This window comes from Leuciscus leuciscus (genome assembly GCF_965113295.1).
Source record: "Leuciscus leuciscus genome assembly, chromosome: 2".
Classification (NCBI taxonomy): Eukaryota; Metazoa; Chordata; class Actinopteri; order Cypriniformes; family Leuciscidae; genus Leuciscus; species Leuciscus leuciscus.
The window spans coordinates 25824076-25843605 of record NC_138726.1 but is presented as its reverse complement, the minus strand read 5'-3'; the positions used below and the strand labels follow the sequence as shown (position 1 = coordinate 25843605).

Sequence of the window (19530 nt, the reverse complement as noted above, 5' to 3'; positions counted from 1 at the left end):
GGACTATAGGTTTACACTCATTTCAAGAGTTTTTGTACCATTGAATTAATACAATATTATATTCATTTAACAAAGCTCCAAAATACAATTTTCTGGAAAAATCTGAAAAGGAATAAAACTCAGCTGATCCATCATCCATACATCAGCTGATTAACAATATAGATGTTATTTAAATACCATCTTTAAAAAAAATATTTATGTAAACAATATTCTATTTGTTCCAAAAAACAACAATGGTGAGTGTTTTTCTTGTTTTTTTTTAACAACGGTGAGGTGAAAATGCGTTTTGTTTTTATATCGGATCTTTTTGATGAGTCTGAACGATCGAACTGAATTGAACCGAACTGAACGCAGGGACACCCACAGCCACAACCGAAAAGCTGTGCCATGACTCGTATTTCTGATTGATACAAGAAGTTTGGGTGAGAATGAGCCGCTGAATTATGTCATCAAAATTGTTTATCCGTATTGGTGGTAGTGAAAGGATGTAAATATTGAATGCATGTATCTTCTAAACGTGAGTTTAGTAATTTATTGTTTTGGAGCACACTAACTTATAGAAAAGGATAACATAATAATAATAGCTATCATAATATAAGGAACAAAACTTCAGTGGGGACTTAAACCGCTTATGTGTTTAAACAATACTGCAAATTATATTTAGGTTTTATAAAAAATTGAGCTGAATCATGGAATAACAATAAACACTCTTATTACTAAAACGTACTCTGGAAACAAAATGCATAGGGGTTTTCAAACTGTTTCTGGAGAGCCTCTCCAGCACTGCACACCGTCCAGCTCAGACATTCTACTTCTCAGTTTTAAATAAAAAGAGATATCCGAAAATATACAATAATAGCGAGGATCAAGGACGGTAAAAAACAACAACAAAAAACAAACAACAACAACAAAAAATCTGTAATATGAGATATGACTCGAAGAGAGCGCACGAGATAAAAGAATCACTGAATCTATTTTTGACCGGTTCTTTGGAAAGAACTTCAAAAGAACCGATTCGCATAAATGAGTCTTCTCATCACTATTGTTTATTGAATTACATAGCATGAATCCACAAGAGGGTGCTCTTCACCAAATCAAGCCCTTACGAGAAAACAAGAAATTGTCTCCAGTAGAAAGGCTGAGATAATACTGTGAATCATAGCAGAACTCTAGTGAATATGTTATAAAAGTTTAATACTGATTAAGACAAATTAATTTCTACAATGTTTTCAGTCTCAATCAATAGGAGAAATGGTTCCCAATGCAGAGTCCTATCCAGATCAAGTACATATAACAATACATTAAACACAATCTAGAAAAAAATATCAGGACGCATTTTTATAATTCCTAAATACAGTATACTGATAAATTGCTGAACTTGTTTGTCCTTTGGAAAGGCAGATGTGGGAATCAGCTCCAAGTTCATTAGTTTTATGTGTCCGTTTTGCGTGATCATCTGTAGAGTCCAAATGGCCACCACAACTGCGGACAGGAGGACTAAAAAAAATCATATGTAGAGAAGAACATTCACATTGCTGCCTTCACAACTCAGTTTCAATCTAGAGAACGCTTCTTTACAATCCTTACACAAGTACAGAAATATTATACTCGTACAGTATATGATTTCAAAGTCATGGTTTAGCACAGTATTGATTTCACCTTATTTTGGGTCCAGGAAAAAAAAAGTTCCTATTAATGCATATTTTATATAAAAAAAGGGGGAGATGGAGAGTGAGTCAGCGAGAAACTCTGCTGCGTCTAGAGTCTTGCGATGTTTCAGGGGATTCTCAGTCTTGTTTGTTGCAGTTAACCATCCATTTCCACTTGCGGGTTCTCGGTGGCATCGTCCTCAAGGACCTTGGAAGGAGTGAGAGGTTCCAGTTGCGAGTCTGTGTTAACAGAATCAATTCCATCCGTTTTACAAAGAAAATCAGTGGGAGTTATGCCACCTTCACCTGGGAGGGCAGAAATGGGGCTGACGGGAGCCTTAGAGGGTGAGTGAGGGGAAAGGCTCTTGGGTGATTCCTCCTCTGACACATCGAGCGTGGCCCCTTTTTTGTCATCCTTCACCTTATCTGGGTCACTTTTGTCAGCTCCAAGAACCTCTGACCCATCCTCCATTACGTTGTCCTCGTTTGGTATAGCTTGTACATCACTGATCTCAATGGGTTCGGTCTCATCTATAGCCTCAGTATCTGATTTAATGGGAAGGAGTTGTTTGGAGTCATCGTGGGTTACCAGTGGCCTGAATTATGAGGTGCAAGAAAAACAGAAAAGCACAGGAACATGAACAGAGTGACAATGCTCCCTTAAGAATTATGAGCTGTAATATCACCAGACTCACTGATACAAAATATTATTATCAGTTTTTTAGTTACAATAAAGAGGGCCACAAAAAGTTCATAATTCACCACAAAATTCAGAAATATATTTTGTATTAATACAATAAATTATTTTAGGATCATTTGTAAGATTTTTAGCTTTTGTGAAATTTTCATGACAGTTATCCCCTACATTTTTATTACTGCAATTCATTTGAGGGTTTTATGTTTTAAGGTTATTTGTAATTCCCATAATTCTCAATGGTGATTCTCATTAGACTGTCAGTGCAATAAAAAAATATTTATTTTTTAACACTAATATTCTAGAATATACATGAAAATATTATTTTCCCCTTTGCATTACAGTACTGAATTTTTTTTTCTTTGGCATTACAGTAATGAGAAATGGGCCAAGCAAATTCTTTTTTTATATATATATTTTGGGAGGAAAAATGTTAATGACAGAAATCATTAAATTAAGTCAAACACTAAACTGACCGACACAAGTCCTAGCAAACTACACTGGGTTTTAAAGACTTATTTCTTTTTTTCCCAATGGATAATGTCTAAGTAATGAGTAAGTGATTCTTCCGTTTTGAAATTGATTATTTTCCATTAGAAAGAGACAGAATTTTTTTTAATACAAATATTCTCCCACTTCCCTTTCACAGCCACTTATAAGAATTGATCTGTGTGAATATAACAATGTGTTCTTCAGCTTTAATTAACAGCAAAACTCCTATTTAAATTTAAGTAAGGTCACCCAGATACCACTTAATAGGCATCCCAATTACACTAATGAAAAAAATAGAGATAGTTTTTTATAATAAATGATATTTCCAAACAATTCATAGGTCAGGGGGGTCTGTATTCATACCCCCCGTTTCATCAGAAAAGGTAATTTGTCTCAATCAGGCAAGCTACACTTCCCAGTCTATTTTTACTCTCCTCTTTTCACAGCTCTAACCTCTACATTTAACAAAAATACAAATAAGCATATGGTGTCATTGTACACCAATACATCATGTGTATAACAATTAGAGCATATCAGAACGTTGAGAAAAACACCACTAACTTTTTAAAACGGCAACCCTCTACGGACGCACTGAAGCTCGAGTCGTCATTGGCTAGTATATTTTTTATTTTAGTTGCCAGACTTTTTACATGGAATGCAAGAAGAAAGTAAAAATTTTACATAATATATATAGAAGTATAAAATAGAAATTTCAAACACTATTAAAGTCAAGTAAACAGTCTGTAATCAAATAAGACCAAATGACCTAATGAGCATAAATAAACAATAGAACAAAGATGCTAATTAGAAAAGCAGTGCTTTTCAGGTTAGTATTCAAATGTAAAATAACACTGCATAGTCTTCACTGTCTAAATTAAAGGAACACTCCACTGTTTTTTGAAATAGGGCTTATTCACCTTCTTTCCTACATTTAGATAGGTGGGCAAATGCATTTTTGTCTCAGTGCATGCATTGTTTTAGTTTGACAGGGTCGGCGCTAGCTTAGCTTAGCATAATGAATGGAATCCTTTGTTGCCAGCTAGCATGTCCTGAGTAAAAGTGATAAAAAAAACAAAAAAACACCTAATTACTTCTTGTGGCCTGCGTATTCACAACGAGTACAAATAGGGATGCAGATTAAAACTAGGTGATTTCCTAGGCAGATATTGACTTGGGACTATATTAGGTGGAAGCACAGGCGAAGCACTGCTACTTGGGTGCAGAGATATCACGCAACACATGAAATCCCACGACTTCCGTCAACATACCGGCGTGAATAGTAGCTGGCTAAATCGCCTAGTGTTAATCTGCATCGCTATTTATACTCATTGTGAATACGCAGGCCACAAGAAGTAATTAGGTGGGGTTTTTAAATTTTTTTTATCACTTTTACTTAGGACATGCTAGCTGGCAACAAAGGATTCCATTCATTATGCTAAGCTAAGCTAGCGCCGACCCTGTAAAACTAAAACAATGCATGCACTGAGACAAAAATGCATTTGCCCACCTATCTAAATGTAGGAAAGAAGGTGAATAAGCCCTATTTCAAAAAACAGTGGAGTGTTCCTTTAAATATAGATGAATCCTTAAAGTTACAAAAGTTATTCAGTCAAGAGCATTGAGTGATTTTTTGCAGTGAGTCTGTAGTTTGGTTAACATTAAAACAGACAGCAGCAGGAATATTAGGCTGCTGTCACGAAGACAATGCACAGATCCAATAAACTGATACTGTACTCGTCCGTTCACTTTCTCGACGGTTTACGTTCACTTAAGTAATAAACGACTATGTTTACTAGGATACTCACTAATACGGACATTTTGACATAATTTTGTGTGAAGTTGTCCTTTCAAGCACGAGACCTTAAAGAGAGCTGAATTCAGTATTCACGTGCGGTCAAGATGCACCTTTCTGGGCGCACACTTCGGATGTGCAGTTTGTGCACACAAACATTCTCACAGCGCGCTTAAAAACGTGTGCAAATGATAAAACTTTCATGACGCAGCACTGGTCCGATCGGGACAGTGACAGTTCAGTCAACAAGCCCTGCATATGCTCTCTTTCTCTCATGGTGAGCACGCGTGTGTGAGGGAAAGCGACAGGGCACTCTCAGCCAAGCGACGGTGCGTAAAGCTCAGTAGACAAAATTATATTTATTATATTTGCACTAAACTTATTTTTTGCCTCTAATTCAATTACAGGCTACTGTAATGATACAATTTACTAGCCAATGGCTAATCAAAGACATTTTTTTGTCGATTTGGTCGCATATGCGAGTGATTTACCCGCACTGTAGAGGTTGAATGGACAAGCTTTAACAATAAACAGCTGATAATACAAACAACTTTCTCACCTGTTTATTTCTGATCCTCCATTGGCAACTATAAAGAAATGAAAATAGTATGCAAGTAAGACAATCTGACATCACAAAGAGAATATTTCCGCAGCGAGTTGAGGGTCGAGCGTCATACCTGGCTCCATGATGACCTGGCAGGAGTGGTTTGGCCTGCTGAGCAAATGTTCGGTCATCTGGTCAGCGCCAGAGGCATCTGCCAGAAAGTCACACTTGAGACACACCAGTGTTAGACTCCTTGAACAAAAGGAAAAAATAAATAAATAACACTTTCACTTTCAGCAAGTTCATAATGCAAATAAACCCCTCAATCACAGTAAACTGTGATATAAATAGATCAAAACTTACCGCAACCCACGTGGAGCCTTCCTCGCTTTGCCAAACCGTACTTTTGAAGAAATGCTGTGAAACCTGCAGTTGAGAAGGTAAAGACCTGATAAAGATCTGATCACATTCATTTGGAATTGTTCATTCATCCAACCATGTTTTCCCCTTACCTGACCATATGCTGTCTGAAGGCCTTCTGGCAACTTGATCTAAACTTGCATATAGTGCACCTCAGCGATAAAGGATAATGAACGTAAGGGTCCATTACCTCTGAGAGACACTCGACACACTTATTTCCTCCTCTTGGAAGTCTGTGAAGAATAAATACTCATTAACATACTTTACATACATATAACATAACATATACATAACATACATATAGGCTGTGACTATTTTTGTATAACACATTTATTATACTTTGTATACTTCTGTTGCTACGAGTACGCTAGGGTATGCGTATGTGCACATGCCGTAAATTTCATTATCAGCATAGTATATGCATGTATGAACATGATTTTTCGATTCACACAATATTGCATGTGCCTTCATTTTATTTTGCACTAAATAGTTGGTCCACAAGATGGCAACCATTGTTTCACATTCAAATAAGAAATGGAAGAGACTGAACAATATTGTAGTTGTCTGCATTGACGAGAGCTTGTGTCGAAACTGAAGTATACTTTGTGCTAAAGAATCCTCACTTCAAACGTTTAAGCTCATTATTGTGGACGGTTCGGTTAAAGCTGAATTGGCTTGTGGTCTTTGCCCTTCCTCCATTTAAGTTTGGTTTGGTTGTGTTTGCTGGTGTTCTGACAGGTTGTTTGGCCGTTTCAGGACTTGTGGGTATGATGTAGGATTTGCTTGAAACATCAGAACACATTGGTGCACCAGAAACTGAGGCCCGAATTGTCACCTAAAAAGATAAAATAATGCTAATGAGAAGGACAAATCAAAAGTATAATCCCAGATCATTTGTGATTAGCCCATGTTGTTTATGTTACACATTCTATATTATAGTTATTTAACTTTCAATTTTAAAAGATTTGGTTTCAAGCAGACCTTGGTTCCTGGAGGCAATCCTTCAAGGTTTCTTGGCTTCCTATAGGTTCTATGGAAGTGTGTTTTGTGTTCCACTTTTTCCTTGTAGGTGAGGAAATTTAATCTGCACTTCCCACATCTTTGAATCCCCTTTTTCTAGAAAATACAATAAAAGAACACAGGACATAAAAAAAGTTAAGTGTTAAGTTACATTCAATAATTAAATTGTCAATTTAATTTTGATGTGATTTATTGCAAAAAAAAAAAAAAATTGTTGAAAAAAAATTAATATCAGATTTTTCTGAAGGTTATGCACTATGTAAAAATATTGCACTTTTTTTTGGTGTACTATTGTTTTGGTTACAAATCTTGCTCTTGGCCGATAAGACTCGTGGTTAATCTGGATTGCTGTTGCCTGGGAGAAGCCCATAAGGAAAAAAACAGGGAAGGTGAATAGAGTAGGCCGCTACTGTCAGCCTGTTATATATTGCACCAAGTTGTTCGGCAGACAACCAAATCAATCCAACCTTAGAGTGAGAGCCAATGGGGCAGCACACAAATGAGTTGCACATTGTCTCAAGCTCCAAATACACAGAGACAGATGATGTCAAATAGACTCATATACACACTCTTTGCTTTAAATTTTAAAACAAGGAGGCAATAAATCCATTTCCATATCCATACAAAACGCAAATAGAAGCATACATATGAGGTTATACACTCACTTGATGTCTCATGTAGTGTTGCATATACATATGACCACTGCGAAGGACTTTCAGGCAAAAGGGACAAAGCAGGTCTTTAGTGTTTTCATGAACTGTGCGGAAATGGTTATCCACATCAGAGAAGAAGGAGGACCTGTAGTTACAAACCTTCAAGAGAGCAAAAACAAAGTGAGAACTAAGTATTCGAAATACAAATTGCATAGAGCAATGAAGAAGCTTTACCTGACAGGCATAGGGCATCTCTCCAGGTTTGTGATTGTCCCTCATGTGCTCTAGAAGCACTTGCTCCGTCTCAAAAGCCAATTCACATATTTTACAGTTGGCTGGGGAAAGAAAAGATATCACTAAACTTAAAATATATCAAAACCATCAAAGTATTCCCCTCTGGTGAAATTCTCATTTCAATTACACCATTAAATGACTATTTTAACCTAACCTCAAGTCCTCCAGGAAAGTTCCTACTCAAGTTTTAAAATCGTAATTGTGACGTGATGTGTGTTCAAGTGATTTTTGAAAGAAAAATATTTTCTTTTGTTAGTGCAAAAGACTACATTTGGTGTGGAATTTATGTTTTATGTTTTTATCATTCTCATTCAGCTACAGAGAATGATGAAGAAAAGTCATTTTGTAGTACAAGTGTTAGCTAAAGGACTAGTACTTCCTTCTCTCATATTGCTAGTACTTCTCTACACTTTGTGGTTTAAGGCCGGTTCCCAAATTTCAATATTCATCTTAATTCCATGAGAATAGGAAAATCCACACCACAACTATAACGTCACAGAGGATTGCTCTCATTGAAATCACTTTGCGTTGGTGTGTGGACACTAATATACTTATCGTTATTGTTATCTTTATCGGTGATATGATGTGAACTGGCCTTTATTCTGGCCAAGAACCACTAACTTAACAAGGAAAACACTTAAAAGTGTTGTGACTTACTGGTGGACTCAAAGGGACTGTGGGCGCTCTCTATGTGGCACTGTAGTTGAAAGGGAGTTGAATACTGCCGGTAACAGTGCTGACATGTAGTGTGACTCTCCCAGCTCTCACTGTTCTGCTTCTCCAACTCCAGGTGATGTTTCATGTGGTTCATGAACCTGAGTGAGAGGGAAAAGAACAGATGACAAGGAGCAAAGGATGGCATTACAAAGAGAGAGGTCCAGATAAAAGAATCCTACTAGCTGATGTTCAGCTGTGGCCTTGATTTACATAGCCGTTGAAGAATCAGAGGGCCACATCTCTCAGCGGGTGACCAACTCCCAGCTAAATTATTGGCCCTGTCGACCCTGCAACTTCTTACACATTGAAAATTATCACTGACAGTGGCAATGACACTGGCGTTTTGCTCAGCGAACACAAAGCAATATACCGCAAATGCAGTTTATGGATGGTGGTTGTTTAATGGTTCTCTCATTAAATGACTAATAAAATAACTGAAGCTACAGCTTGTAGATATACAATCACATTCACAGAGTAAAGTCAAACAACGAAACCCAATTCAGTCTATTACGGTCCAACACTGTTTGTTTCTTTCAAGTTTCAATTAAGTATGTCACCTCTCTTCCATTCTTATTCTAAGTGTGTGTGCAGAGATTTCCAAAAAAACACAAAACAAGTCAGTAGGCGTGACACTCGCAACCACAATTGGCTTGCAGGATGCCTCAAGAGACAGTAAGAGTGAGAAGGCATTGGGTACACCTGCAACCTGTGACATTAATGACACTCTTTAAGGTAAATGCCCTGCTCCACAAACAGCTGCTGTCTGAGGAGAACTCAGTCTGACAAGCGGGACCGCCGTTGACAAAGGTGTGACGACTAAACAGGAAAGCCTTTGATGTGCAAGGAAGTGAATGTCAAACAGATGTACAACATTCAAACAGGTAAACCACCACAAAGTGTTTGCTCTCTCAGGAGTGGAGTTTCCTTTTGCTTTTTTAAAAAGCATCTAAAAATAGACCCATTACATCCTCCGAGAAAGATGCCGTTTCAGATGTTGCAACCGAAGTTCTCATCCTATTTTTGAAACAGGTCATATTCCAGCTTTGTCTACAGATTACACTGGATTTAAATGATACAAATGAACAGTACATGAACTATCCACTCATCATAAACTGTAATTCATCAAATACGTCTGAAGGGAAGGGAAAATGCCAAAGTTAAAGTAGCTAATGTTCAGCGCCATTGGGAATACAAAATAAAACTCATGCACAGTTAAATATAATTAGCCAAATTACAAACATACGCTATTAAAAGTCACCTTTGAACAGTGCGAGGCCTGTGCGTGTGTACTCAAGAAGCATTTGAGCTCCCAAGGGTTTTCGAGAGACAAATGAGCAAATATTCTACTTAAAGTTCACGTTCTAACTGTGCATAATAGCCATTATAATACTAGCAATTATACTGCTCTGCTTCTTTATTTAATGATGTGTTGTTCAGGCTGCCTCGATCCACTCTGCCATTGGCGCCCTGACGTTGAGCAGCCAATTTTTCAGTCAGCGCGTTCTGCAACCTCAGCTCCCCTAATAGGGATTTTTATACGGCTGAACTGTGACCCCCGCCGCCAGAACTTGGGGTGCGCTGCAAACGCGTCTCCCCATTAAAAGGAGCTTACTGAGGCTTTTCTCACGCCGTGGCTGAGTAAAGTTATTTAATCACAAGAACAGTTCTTATAGCAGCCAAACTACCTTCCATTATTCATCTGGGGCCCCTAGAGGGAACGGGGGTCTGATAATGTCATCCATCTGAGTGGGAATCCAGTGATGGGGTCTGAGAATGGCTGATTCCCCCCATCTCTCCAACTATTGCTCGCTCCATCTCTGGGCTCCTGTAGCTAATGACTCTCATGAGCAATGTTCCCTCTAAGCCGTATGCGTCACATTGTTCCCTCACAGACCAAAACAATTATACAAAGGAATCAGATTGAAAAAAACGTAGGATTTCTTGAAACGTTTTCATGTGTGACAAATTAAATATCATCTACCAGGACTAAGGTCTATAGAGGTTCAACCATCTCAGCACCAGACTTGGCCACTGACTGATTACAGACGGTTCTTCAATAACATGTAATGGTGTTATAATGGGTGTTTTTATTTTATTTTAACATTCAAACAAATACCTGATATTGTTCTTGAGCATTTTCAAACAGCTGTTGCACTTGAATGTGGTGTTGGACTTGAACTTGGAAATCAGAGATGAATCCCCTTCACATTTCCCATAGTAGAAGTCTGAAACCAGCATGATCATTTTGCCTTTGTCAGTCTCAATGACTTTCGGTGAGTTGGCTTGTTTGTCAGGCTTCGATGTTGAGGGGAACACAGAATCCAACAATTCAGGGCAGCACAGCTGAAGAAAAGGGGGGGGGGGGGGGGGAAGGAGAGTGTCATAACATCTCAATACTGCATATAGTGTTGGTTGTAATCAATTACTACGTTTTTTAATGAATTACTGTGATTTAATTCATTTTCCCTTGCAATAAAGTAAGGGATTACTCTTATTTTTGTAATTTTACAGTTACTTCAAATGTAATAACATTAAATACTGTATAGACTATAGAACAGTTATCTGTAAAATAATAATGGATTTAACATCAAAATTTAACGTCTAATGTTAAAATGTATGTTTTTAAAGTAACCTCCCTTGAAAAACTTTGGTGAGTTCAATACTAATCTATGCAATTTATATTATTTATTTGATAGAATTAAGAACAGTTTTATGTCTATCCTTGTATTGTTCAACTGGTCGAGGATGATATGGGATTTAGAAAGTAATTAGTAAAGTAATGCATACTTTTTAGAGAGTATTCAGTAAATTAATCTAATTACATAATTGAAGACGTAAAAAGAAGGTAGTAATTAATAACTTTTTTAGAGTACCTTACCCAACACCGACTGCATTTCCTCTGAAGGATCAATAAAGTATATCTGTCTCTACATTTGATATATGGTGCCATTTTTAATTTTCCTATGTAATCAGTCATCAGAGGCTCAAACATGCATGCTTTATTCGTTCTTGTACGTCAAGCAACTACGGTTAAGCTTCTGTTTATCATATTTGATGAGCGCTATGTGCATTGATCAAATGTTTATATGTGAATAAAAGCCTAAATTAAATCTCTTCATTATATAAAGTCTCTTCAGAACACTTGGATTAAACTCCTCCATTCATATGGATTACTTTTTATGATAAACTTTTTGAAGATTGAAATTGTTGATTAAATGGCATTTTAATGGATGAAAAAATCATTTAGAGAATATTAAAAATATCTTAATTTGTGTTCCAAAGATGAACAAACGTCTTATGGATTTGGAAAGACATGAGGGTGATGACAATTTTCATTTTGGGGTGAACTGTGTCATAATCGGTTGTTAATATTTAGATGTAGCTCAGCCTGATTTAACTCAAAGCTGTTGTTAATACAGGAAACAAAAGATGATGGTAAACCAACCTTCATGTGACTTTTTAAAAGCTGAAAGCCAAACATATTTTGACACCTGGGACATTTCTTTCTGAAGGAAAAATCATTTTCTCCCGCTGTCAAAGGAGGAAAAAAAGATTAAAAGATGAAAAGATTGTTGCTTCTGGAAAACCTGTAATACATAATGGCTAAAAACCCATCTATGTCAAGCTTACCTCCTTTGGACACACTGTTGTTTGTGTCATTTATCCTTGTTCCATTATCTGTGGGTCATAAAAAACAAATGTCTATCCTGTCAAGCTTCGATCCTCAAAAAAAAAAAAAAACATCCTACACACAACCTTCCTCTTTAAAAACTAAAAGGCCTCTGAATTTGCTTTGTTTTGGGTGTATTTTTAATGAATTTTTTTATTGAATTGTAGCTAAGCGCATGGATAACAAATAAATCCCATTTTGTTGTTACTTTTAATTGCAGTGGCTCAATCATCCAAAAGTTATGGTGGGTGGATGGTCATCTAAACCTTGGTTACAACCTTTCACTTTGGTAAATAAAACACTAAGCTAGAAACACTGATAGAGGACATTAGAAAAACTTTTTACAGCGGTATTCCAAACAGACAGACAGACAGACAGACAGACAGATAGACAGACAGACACACACACACAGACTTACCTCTGCTGTTCATAGGTTGCAGGGATAACGTTTTTTGTTTAACTAGTATTGGGGTGATGGCTGTTGTGTTTTGAGAGACTGAAGTAGTGTGGGATTGAGAAGAAAGGTTAGCTGGGGCTTGTACGTTGGACAAGGTCACCACATTGTCCTGGATGAGCTGCACTTGAGGCCTGTGAATTACCCCTGGCTTTGGTGCAGCACTGACCTGTGAAACTATCTGCTGACCTGCTGCTTGGGAAACAAACACACAAAATAAAGAATCACATACCAATTCACCTCATTAGCATTCTGAATGTATCACAGTTTCCACACAAAAAATATTAAGCAGCACAACTGTTTTCAACATTGAGAATAAGAAATGTTTCACTGAAGACTGGAGTAATGATGCTGAAAATTCTGCATTACCATCACAAAATATATTCAAATAGAAAACAGATTTTAAATTGTAATCAAATTTCACAATATTACAGTTTTTACTGTATTTCGTATCTTGGTGAGCATAAGGCTACATTCACACAGCAAGCCTCAGTGCTCAATTCTGATTTAAAGGGATAGTTCACTTTGAAATTAAATTTTAGCTTACCTCAAGGGCATCCAAGATGTAGGTGTCTTTTTTTTCCGCAGTAGTTTAAATTTTGATATTTTTAGGTCAAACCGTTCTTGTCCTTTCAGTCATATAATGCAAGTCGATGGTCACTATCTCAAAGAGCATGCACAGAGTACAAATTAAAACAATTCCCCATCGTTCAAATTAAGATATATGCATAGATATATACATTAGATGTCGCCTTGGCTACGGTTTCTTTCCAATGAACTGCAGTAGCCAAGGCGACATCTAGTGTATATATCTATGCACCAGTCTGCACACACGTCACACAGCAGGATGCGCGCGCGCCCTCAGATCACTTGGACGTGGCTGTGTTCAAGAGGTAAAAACGATATAAATACTGTTCGTTTTCTCACACAAACCGCTCGTTTCGTGTCTTAGGCCATCAATGTGTACTTACGATGGGGAATTGTTTAATTTGGACTCTGTGCATGCTCTTTGAGATAGTGACCATAGACCTGCATTATATGACTGAAAGGACAAGAACGGTTTGACCTAAAAATATCAAAATTGAAACTACCGCGGAAAAAAAGACACCTACATCTTGGATGCCCTTGAGGTAAGCTAAAACATTCCAAAATTTTATTTCAAAGTGAACTATCCCTTTAATGCTCAGATCTGATATCTTTGTGAGGCTGTTCACATTATGTTTTTAAATGTGGCCAATATCACATTTAAGGTCAGAGACCCTTTTCAAAATCATTAAAGGGTTAGTTCACCCAAAAATTTAAATGATGTCATAATTTACCCGTAAGACATTTGTTCATCTTCAGAATACAAATGAAGATATTTTAATGAGCTTTCTGTTCCTCCATAGACAGCTACGCAACTACCACTTTGACGTTTCAAAACGTTCAGAAAGAGATCGTAAAACTAAATCACATAAATTGAGCGGTTTAGTCCAAAATTTCTGAAGAGACATGATCGCTTTATATGATGAACAGATTGAATTTAGGCTTTTATTCACATGTAAACATTCATCAACTCACACATCAGTTGTGGTAAACAGAAGCTCAAGGATTGAAATTGCTGTGACTTTGCCGTAGTGTGCCGAAAGCTGATCATTTGAATGCATTTTTAAGCCTTGCGATTTAAAAACAAGGTTTTTAAACCGTTCAAGCGCAACAAAACACTGAAAAAGAACTAATTTTGTATTATGCTGCCGCTCATACACTTGAGTACTTGGGTGACAGTTTACCCAAATAGCCTAAATTAAATCTATTCATCATATAAAATGATCGAGTTTCTTCAGAAAATTTTGGACTAAACCACTTAATTCATATCAATTAGTTTTACAATCTCTTCAAGGCTCAAAATTGCGACCATTTCGGTTGCATATGCTCTCGAAATTGAATTGTGTGACCTCAATTTATGTGGGGGCATTTATATAATTGTTGTGGTGCAACCTTTTTTCTTGAGATATACTGACGGTTTTTAGTTAAAATTTGTCTGATCTCTATTCTGGACTTGCACACAAACTGCATTGCAATCATTTCTCAAAATGTAAATGGTGTGAAAATATTACAAAGTCTATTAACAGGACGTTAACTGAGGCCAGAGATGGGACACGCTGAAGACGGACACAAAGAGAGCACAGACGCACGCGCAACAGAGAAAATACCAGGCACAGCAAGATCGCTGTTTGTAATGCTTGAAATATAGGAAGAAAAATAATAATATTAAATTGGGGTGGGGGTTTATATGAATAGATCTCTGAAGGGAACTGACTGTCTTCAGAATAGTTTTGATGGCACTTTCTTTATCTACATATAAAGTAGTGCTTGAGCACAGATGCTTTGTTTACAGCAGTACCCAAAGAAACGCTGTAGCGCTTCTTTTCCATAGCGCCACCTGCTGTCAGAGAGTGAATTTTCATTTTCATTTAGTCCGTCTGTTTTTGTTTTGTGCAGGTATGTCTTATGTAACAATTTCACAAGGGTAAAGTCAGACCATTCTGCATTTGCTCTAAGTCTTACAATTATGCAATCTAATTTAAAGGTGCAATGCGCAAGTCTCTGAGTTTTTGCAGAACTATGCCCCCTCTGGCGACAAGCGAAACTGCAACCAGACATAGCCAGGTGAGCGTGAACGCGCATGACGTCACGCCCAGTCTCAAATTCCGTCCCGAATCCCTCTTATTTATTTTACTGTACAGGATTATAGAGGCAATCGCAGTGATCAGAGAAGGGCTCATTCAGCCCATCAGGCAATTGTTTAAGCATGTATGGGTTAGAAAAACGGGTATTTTTAACATGAAATGTTGCGCATTGCACCTTTAAATAAAAAACAACTGCTCATGCTACATATGCAGCATCTTTGTTTGGATCGCGATTAAAATGCAGCGGTTGCCTCTAATTTCAAATGGCTACAGATGTTATATCAGATGTGATATCAGACCCATAACATCAGACCCATATCAGAACAATTTGCTTGTAAAAAAAAAATCTGAATCTGCCATGAAAAATCATGATTGGTGCATCACTAACGTTTTCATTTCTCTACAAAACGCGGTGTTATTTTTAAAGCTACACTGTGTAGGATTTTCGCCCATCTAGCGGTGAAATTGTTTATGACTACCAACTGAATATTACTTTCTAGCCCCTCCCATTCCGAGGGCGTTTTAACTCCTACGGTGGCCGTATTATTTCAAATCTGCCGGCAGTCGCGAGTAATCTCCCCCTCGCATTCGTCACGGGGCTACTGAGTGTAAAAGCGCGAAAGGCAAAGCTTGAATTTCCAGGTATGTCCCTCTTTGGCTAATGTATTTTCAAGATGGAGGCACAACATGGCTGCCGCCATTCGAGCGGCTCGCTCGCATGTATTCTGAATGGCAGATTCTACGCTTGCGAGAATAATTGATTAGTTGGTAGAAGTAATTACACATTAATGAGCACATATCATTTTGAAAGAAAGGTTTTTTTTGCTAAGAATCAACTTAAAAAATTACACAGTGTAGCTTTAAATAAAATAAATCTTTTAATAAATATACATTTTAGTTGTGGTGCTCCTTCATTTTCAGTGGGTGCTCCTAACTTTTTGAAGTTGGGAGTGCAACCAACCAGTGCTACCAACTAAAAAAAAGTTAATTTCGAGCCCTGCTCCTCATGAACTTTTTGAAGCATCCAAGTGGTAGTTGCTGCATAGTGACCGTACTGCGTAGCTGTCAATGAAGGGACATAAATCTCTAAGTTTTCATCAAAAAGATCTTAATTTGTGTTCCGAAAAACAAATGAAAGTCTTACAGGTTTGGAACGACATGAGGATGAGTAATGACAGTATTTTCACTTTTGGGTGAACTAACCCATCTTTTTGGCACCTTATTGGGCTTGAAAGGTCAAATACACACACTTACATGTCACTTACATGTCACTTACATGTCACTTACATGTCACTTACATGTCACTTACATGTCACTTACATGTCACTTACATGTCAAAATGCCCATCTTTGCGAGTAAGTCTTTCTCAAAGTGAACAGTTGAGAAAGAAAATGCATGCTTTTCAGTATATTACATTAATGACAGACAGCAGCAGGAATATTAGGCTGCTGCTGTCTGTGTCATTAATGTTAATCAAACAATCTCTCATTGCTCTTGCCTGAATCACTTTTTTAACTTTATTAAGAATAAATTTACATTTACTTTAAACAGTGAAGATTATGCACTGTTTTTTGTACATTTGATAATTTATGTATGGTTTATATAGGCCCATCTAGGGCTTTAAGTTTTTTCAGGTAGGTCTATTTCATTTGTGTCTTTGTTCTATTATAGTTTAATTGTCCCAATGCTTGTAATTAGATTCTTTCTTCTCATTTTATGTTAATTAGGCTAGTATTCGTTTTTTGTGATATTGTATAATAGATTTTTATAAATAGGATCACCAATTTCAATATAAAAAATAAAAAAAGTCCCCCCCACCCCGACCTTAGTAGTGTGGAAGAAACAACTAAAACACATTTATACCTGGCACAACAGTGAAAGTGGTTCCTGGTGGATACTGTGACCCCAAAGAACTGATGAACGAGGTGTTGCTGTTGAGATTCTGTGGTGACGCCACAATGTAACCCTGGTAAAGTGATAATGATCATATGAAAATGAAATTATTTAAATGAATAAAGAAAAATTCTGTATCCTGATCAAACAGCCCAACCTATGAAAACACATCAATAAATTCTAAGTCATGAATGATTATTAAAGGGTTAGTTCACCCAAAAATGAAAATTCTGTCAGTAATTACTCACCCTCATGTTGTTCCAACCGCGTAAGACCTTCGTTCATCTTCGGGACACAAATAAAAATATTTTTGATGAAATCTGAGAGCTGATCACTCCTCCATAGGCTGCTAGGTGGCCCAAACTTGCTGGCCCAGAAAAGTTATTAAAGAGATCGTTAATATAGTCCAAGTGACTACAGTGGTTCAATCTTAAGTATATCAAGCGACGAGAATACTTTTTGTGTGCAAAAACATTCATTTCCTTCTCTCTGGGCCTCGTAGTGCTTTTGCGCTGCGCGTCTGTGTTATACGTCATCACGCATCACACACATGACCAGCGTCGGCCAATAGTGAGCCTACGTGGTGACGTGTAACACAGACGCGCTGCGCAAAAACACTACGCGAACCAACTAGAGGTCCAGAGAGAAGGCAATGAATAGTGGAATAAAGTCGTTATTTTTGTTTGTTTTTGCACACAAAAAGTATTCTCGTCGCTTGATATACTTAAGATTGAGCCACTGTAGTCACTTGGACTATATTAACGATCTCTTTAATAACTTTTCTGGGCCAGCAAGTTTGGGCCACCTAGCAGCCTATGGAGGAGTGATCAGCTCTCAGATTTCATCAAAAATATCTTAATTTGTGTTCCGAAGATGAACGAAGGTCTTACGGGGTTGGAACAACATGAGGGTGAGTAATTACTGACAGAATTTTCATTTTTGGGTGAACTATCCCTTTAATATTTGCTAAAAATTAACTTCAGTGAGCGGAAGCCTATGTCTACTATGGAATAAAAGCAACTCTATAATTGTGCTTAGCATTTGTCCAGCACAAATCATCGATTTAGATTATAGATTTTACCTGAGAAAAATCAGCAAAGAGTTACCTGATTGTTAATGATGATGGGTTGAGGGGCTGTTTGAGGTCCTAGAGTTGTGTTGATAGGGATGAGGATGGGGTTGCCACCTGATGGGGCTGAGCCTCTGACCATGAGTGTATGACCTGTAGCCACCATTGCAGGGTTCGGCAGGGTTTGGGGAGTCTTTTGTGATGCTGCCACCATCGAGGGGTTCTGAACCGGGACATTTCGCTGGTTCTGTTGGTTTACGGCACCTGAAGATCACAAGGAACACAATGATAAACATCTCAAGTACAAGACCAGATCAGAGGTGTCCGTATGCCAAAAATGGAGCTGTACCTGGTCTTGTACTGGCCGCAGGCTTGGAGCTACAGATTTCACCGACAAATATTGGTTCATCATCATCCTCGTCATCAACCAGATCTATTAGATTGGTTTCGGGTACTGCCTTCTGCCACGGCTCCAACTCCTCCTCTTCACATTCCATAAACAGCTCAGACATCTGAGAAGAAACAAAGATTATCAGGGCAATGTTATGTGGTTAACGTAATCACATCAACTCCCGACAAAATACATTATAACATACTAGCACAATTACACCTCAGCTAATGCTTGAGAATCTAGTAATACTAAGATGCTATGAGTTGAAACCAATTTATCTTTGCTGCACACAGGACACATACTATAACGTTAGTTATCTAAACTTATTTAATTTAAAGTTTAGACGCCCAATTATAGTGGTGCAAAACCTGTGATCCACCTCTAGCAGGCACGATATTGTTATCGACTGTTCCTGCGGACACAGACCGGCTAAAATGCTAATTCAGATTCCCAAAATTTCACTCCCAGATATTACTAAAAATCAAAATGCAGTTAAGAAATAAGTGCACAAATGCTAAGAAATCAGAGACGTTCACACATAGACTTTCAACTTAGCACATTATTCAGAAATCTGTTAGCAAGCAAGTCGGCTGTCTGGATGCTAACAGGCTAAAAGCAAGAAAAAATAGCAAGCGGCTGCATAGAGAAACAGCAAGCCACACAGGCAATGTTCACTGGGTTTATGATAACACAGAGGCAAACATTGCAGATTAAGAAAACGAAACTCAAACTTACCTTTTAAAATCTCGAAATATTTACTAACAACATCAGTGTTGATTCAGACAGACACGCTCGCCGCGGCATGAAGCGCAGAGACTCATGGGAAATCAGAGGGGCTATTGTTGAGAAACCGAGAGGCTCACGTCTCCCACAGAACCTAGACTTTTTTCAACTCTTCGAAATGTCTTAGATTAAAAATACAGAACATTAAGTTATTGTGTGCTGAGAAGAAATTAACCTATAATAACTACATGAATGAGTCAGACAATATAAACTAGGCCAAAACAAAGACAAACGCCGTCTACGTATAGGCTATTAGGCTACATGAACATGTTCTTTGAGTGACGTTACGTTTTAGATTTTAAGACTTGCAACGTGATACGTTATGC

General features: G+C 37.6%; 1 protein-coding gene and 1 long non-coding RNA gene across 3 annotated transcripts; one reads left to right on the top strand and one right to left on the bottom strand.

Moving 5' to 3' along the window:
- Positions 1-1024: 1024 nt before the first annotated feature.
- znf280d (zinc finger protein 280D) lies at positions 1025-19308 on the bottom strand. Of its 2 annotated transcripts, none has more exons than XM_082160812.1 (18): positions 19157-19308; positions 18380-18542; positions 18068-18294; positions 16932-17034; positions 12364-12594; positions 11906-11953; positions 11721-11806; positions 10392-10618; positions 8216-8373; positions 7499-7599; positions 7277-7423; positions 6573-6707; positions 6215-6426; positions 5684-5824; positions 5535-5597; positions 5305-5423; positions 5187-5214; positions 1025-2245 (listed from the first exon to the last, which is right to left on the bottom strand). In XM_082160812.1, exons 2-18 carry the CDS (start codon positions 18540-18542, stop codon positions 1807-1809), a joined length of 2628 nt encoding a protein of 875 aa, XP_082016938.1. In that variant the 5' UTR covers positions 19157-19308; the 3' UTR covers positions 1025-1806. The 2 variants fall into 2 exon arrangements, with proteins under 2 accessions (XP_082016938.1, XP_082016939.1); XM_082160813.1 differs by having other exon boundaries at positions 12364-12591.
- LOC309491358 lies at positions 12602-15080 on the top strand. The gene is made up of 2 exons (XR_014203053.1): positions 12602-12917; positions 13587-15080. It is a non-coding gene; the product is annotated as an uncharacterized lncRNA (long non-coding RNA).
- Positions 19309-19530: the final 222 nt, after the last annotated feature.